Source organism: Gadus macrocephalus, chromosome 17 (assembly GCF_031168955.1).
Source record: "Gadus macrocephalus chromosome 17, ASM3116895v1".
In the NCBI taxonomy this organism is placed as follows: Eukaryota; Metazoa; Chordata; class Actinopteri; order Gadiformes; family Gadidae; genus Gadus; species Gadus macrocephalus.
The window spans coordinates 14,320,548-14,324,853 of NC_082398.1; the positions used below are offsets into that span (position 1 = coordinate 14,320,548).

A 4,306-nucleotide genomic window follows, 5' to 3' on the forward strand; every position below is an offset into this window, starting at 1 on the left:
GTTATAAAGACATGCAAACACACACTCGGGTACAAACAATACACACACACACACATCCTGCCCCCCCCCGACACACACACACACCAAATGCGCACACAGACACACACACACACATATTATCATAGTATATGCAGACACGTATAGTATATACCCATGTATATACAAACAAAATCACACTAAAACACACACACACACACACACACACACACACACACACACACACACACACACACACACACACACACACGCACACACACACACACACACACACACCCACACAAATCTTTAACTACACTCCTACGCTCTCTCAGAACAGGATGTCTCGGTGGGAACAGAGGGAGCCGGCAGGCAGTTGTTTGTGGCTGGAAGGATGCTTTTAAATCAGCCGAGGCCTGTTCAGAAGCCACCGGGGGACAGCAATGTCACGCCGGCAACCATCCGCCATTTTGTTTGAAATGGGCACAGGAACGCGCACGGGACTGCTTCTGGACAGAAACTGGCCAACCACAGCTTCATTATAGACATATATTTATTTGTTTTGTGTTCTTTTTTTTGATGGAAAAGCAGTGTGGTGAAATGTGAGCTAAGGCACGGCCTAATAGTTCCTTTAGGTCCGGGCTGACCAGGGGGAGGCGGCCTGTTGGAGCTAAGCATGACTAGTAATACCTTGGCAAGAAGCCTCACCATGACATTCACACAGATCTTTTGTTTACAGATCTGTTCCCTCCAGACCCACTCTGATGTGAATAAGCACACTCTATGAGCAGGACACACAGGAGGGAGGGATGCATGGGTCACCAACACCCGGTCAACAGCACTGACATCAGAACTGTCATCAGAGAAGAACAGCCTCATGGAGTGATGGGGAATGGAAGCTGAAACAGCAGCAGCAGCAGAAGCATATACAATGGATCTGTCATTCCCTTGATTCATTAAGGTACCAGGAGACGCTGGCTGGCGTTCACACCATCCTCGAGGAAGGAGACTGCATGGGGGAGTTCACAGACTCATTCAAGGGAGGTTGAGGGTAAAGGACTTTGAAGGGCAGTTGACACTCATGGCAGGGTCGTGTGGAAACCGGTAGGCCTTTCTTCTATTGATCGCCCACTTATTTTACAGAACTGGCGGATTCAGAAACAGATTCTGCTCCGATTAGCGACATTACGGATCATTTGTGGGTTCTGCGTGACATCTGGATGAATACGTTCTTCAGTGATTGGCGGCTGGCTATTTGAAGATGAACGCATTACAACCGTAGCTGTGTCTTTTGAACTGTGTAGGCCTGCACAGTTATTTAATAAGATAAATGAATCACGTTATGTGTCCCAGCAGAAGATAACTTCGTGGTGAGGTGGCTCTATTTATGCTGATTGGCTGAGCTTCAGAGCTCAGAGCCACGATGGGGGATTTTCATATGACAAGAGGGAAGGCTTGATGCTGCTGAACCCATGAGATTACCACACACACATGCAGCATGCCGCACATGCACCAAGTACGCACACACACGCAAGCGCAATCACACACACACACACACACACACACACACACACATTATGCACACACATGCACCAAGTACGCACGCACACACACAAGCAAGCACACACAAACACACACACACACACACATTATGCACGCACACACGTAAGCAAGCACGGAAGCATGCAAGCAAGCACACACACACACACACACACACACACACACACACACACACACACAAACACACACACACACACACACACACACACACACACACACACACACACACACACACGCGCACACACACACACACACACACACACACACACACACACACACACACACACACACACACAGATTATATGCGCACGCAGTACCCATGCATGCGTTCACATTGAAACAAATATATGAATCATGTACACATGCATTGTACACACACACACACACACACACACACACACACACACACACACACACACACACACACACACACACACACACACACACACACACACACACACACACACACACACACACACACACAATCAAGGGATTTATGACTGAATAAAACCTTCATCATGGATGAAGGCATAAGTAAATCCTTCTTACACTGGAACATACTCTTTTAGACACACACACACGTACGCACGCACACAGCAGGCACGAAGGCCTGCAAGCACACACACACACACACACACACACGCACACACACACCACACACACCACACACACCACACACACCACACACACCACACACACAGACACACACACACAACACACCACACACACACACACCACACACACACACATGCAGGGCACAGCAGGGACTTGTTTCTCTAAGCACAGTTCAGAGAGGAGAAGAGAGCAGGTACATGTAAGCACCAGTGCTGCGTTACATAACCCCCACCCCTCACCCCCCACCCCACAGCCCTCACCCCCCTCCCCTCACCCCCCACCCCTCAGCCCCCACCCAACAGCCCTCACCCCCCCCCAGCGCCCCCACCCCACAGCCCTCAGCCCCACAGACATTCCTTCCAGGGTGGCCAGTCGCAGGAGGAGAGGAGGCTGGCTTCTGTCTCCCCTGGCTGGGCCTGGAGGGAGAGCAGAGCCCTACCCCCCAAGGCTCCAGATATCAGACAACACAGCATGACCTCCGGGAAGGGCACCCCACCACCAACAGCACTACCACCACCACCAACAGCACCACCACCACCACCACCACCACGTCCACCTCCACTACCACTACCACCACCACAGCCACCACCACCCCCGACGACTCCACCACCACCCCCACATCCACCTCCACCACCACCCCCACATCCACCTCCACCACCACCACCACATCCACCTCCACCACCACCACCAACAGCGCCACCACGTCCACCACCACCACCACCACCACCACCACCACCACCACCACGTCCACCACCACCACATCCACCTCCACCACCACCACCACATCCACCTCCACCTCCACCACCACCACCACCCCCACATCCACCTCCACCACCACCACCACATCCACCTCCACCACCACCACCAACAGCGCCACCACGTCCACTACCACCACCAGGTCCACCACCAGGTCCACCTCCACTACCACTTCCACCACCACAGCCACCACCACCGACAACTCCACCACCGACAACTCCACCACCACCACCACCACCACCACCACCACCACCCCAGCCACCACTGCCAGTGCCACCTCCACCTCAACGTCCACCTCAACCACCACAGCCAACATTCAACCACCACCACCACCACTACCATGGCCATCGCCACCTCCACCCCTACCACCACCACCACCACCACCACCACCACCACCACCACCACCAACACTAGTGGTGACTGGATTCCATCCAGATGGATTATTTTGCCCCCTCTGTCTCCCAGGACCTCTCCAAGACTGTTGTCTCTCTTTATTTGGGATCCTAATCCTAATTTAAAGGGAGCACAGCTGGCCTGTTCAGAGATTAACGGCTGACTGAAGCATTGCGAAGGAGAGCTGGAGTGGAATATAATCATATATAATAGAGTAGAATAGAATCATATTGAATAGAATCGGATATGATGATAAAATATATAACCACAATGGGATGTAATAGAGACTAATGGAATGTAATATAAGATAATACTATGGAAAATGATGGAATAGAATAGAGCAGTATTGAGTATAATATAATTTAACATCATAGAGTACGATAAACGATACGTTCATAAAACTCCAATGAATAACGAAAAAAGAGGAGATGTGACCCGGCCCGGAGGAAGCCCGGGGCCCCCGTCTGGAGCCAGGCCCAGACGGAGGGCTCGATGGCGAGCGCCTGGTGGCCGGGTTTGCCACGGAGCCGGTCGGGCACAGCCCGAACAAACTACGTGGCACCCCCCCTCTCTTCATCCCATGGGCCCACCACCTGTGGGAAGACCCGTTGGGGTCGGGTGCGCAGCCACATGGGTGGCAGCGAAGGTCAGGGGTCTCGACGGACCAGACCCGGGCGGCAGAAGCTGGCTCTGGGGACGTGGAACGTCACCTCGCTGTGGGGAAAGGAACCGGAGCTTGTGAGGGAGGTGGAGCGCTATCAGTTAGATCTGGTGGGGCTTACCTCCACGCACAGTCTCAGCTCTGGTACCGTACTCCTGGATAAGGGTTGGACTCTATTCTTCTCCGGAGTTGCCAAGGGCGTGAGGCGCCGGGCGGGTGTGGGGATACTCATAAATCCCCGGCTGAGCGCCGCGGTGTTGGAGTTTACCCCGGTAGACGAGAGGGTCGCCTCCCTGCGCCTAAGGGTTGTAGGGGGGAAAACTCTGACTGTTATTTGTGCGTATG

The 4,306-nt window shown here is 53.0% G+C and overlaps 1 protein-coding gene across 1 annotated transcript in view; it reads right to left on the bottom strand.

Annotated features, from left to right (window-relative positions):
• The window catches only part of hecw2a (HECT, C2 and WW domain containing E3 ubiquitin protein ligase 2a), a 47,041-nt gene extending 43,818 nt beyond the window's left edge, over positions 1-3,223 (bottom strand). The window contains exon 1 of the mRNA XM_060035912.1: positions 3,002-3,223. Coding sequence (XP_059891895.1) covers positions 3,002-3,223 — 222 coding nt within the window. The remainder of the gene's footprint in view (positions 1-3,001) is intronic.
• Positions 3,224-4,306: the final 1,083 nt, after the last annotated feature.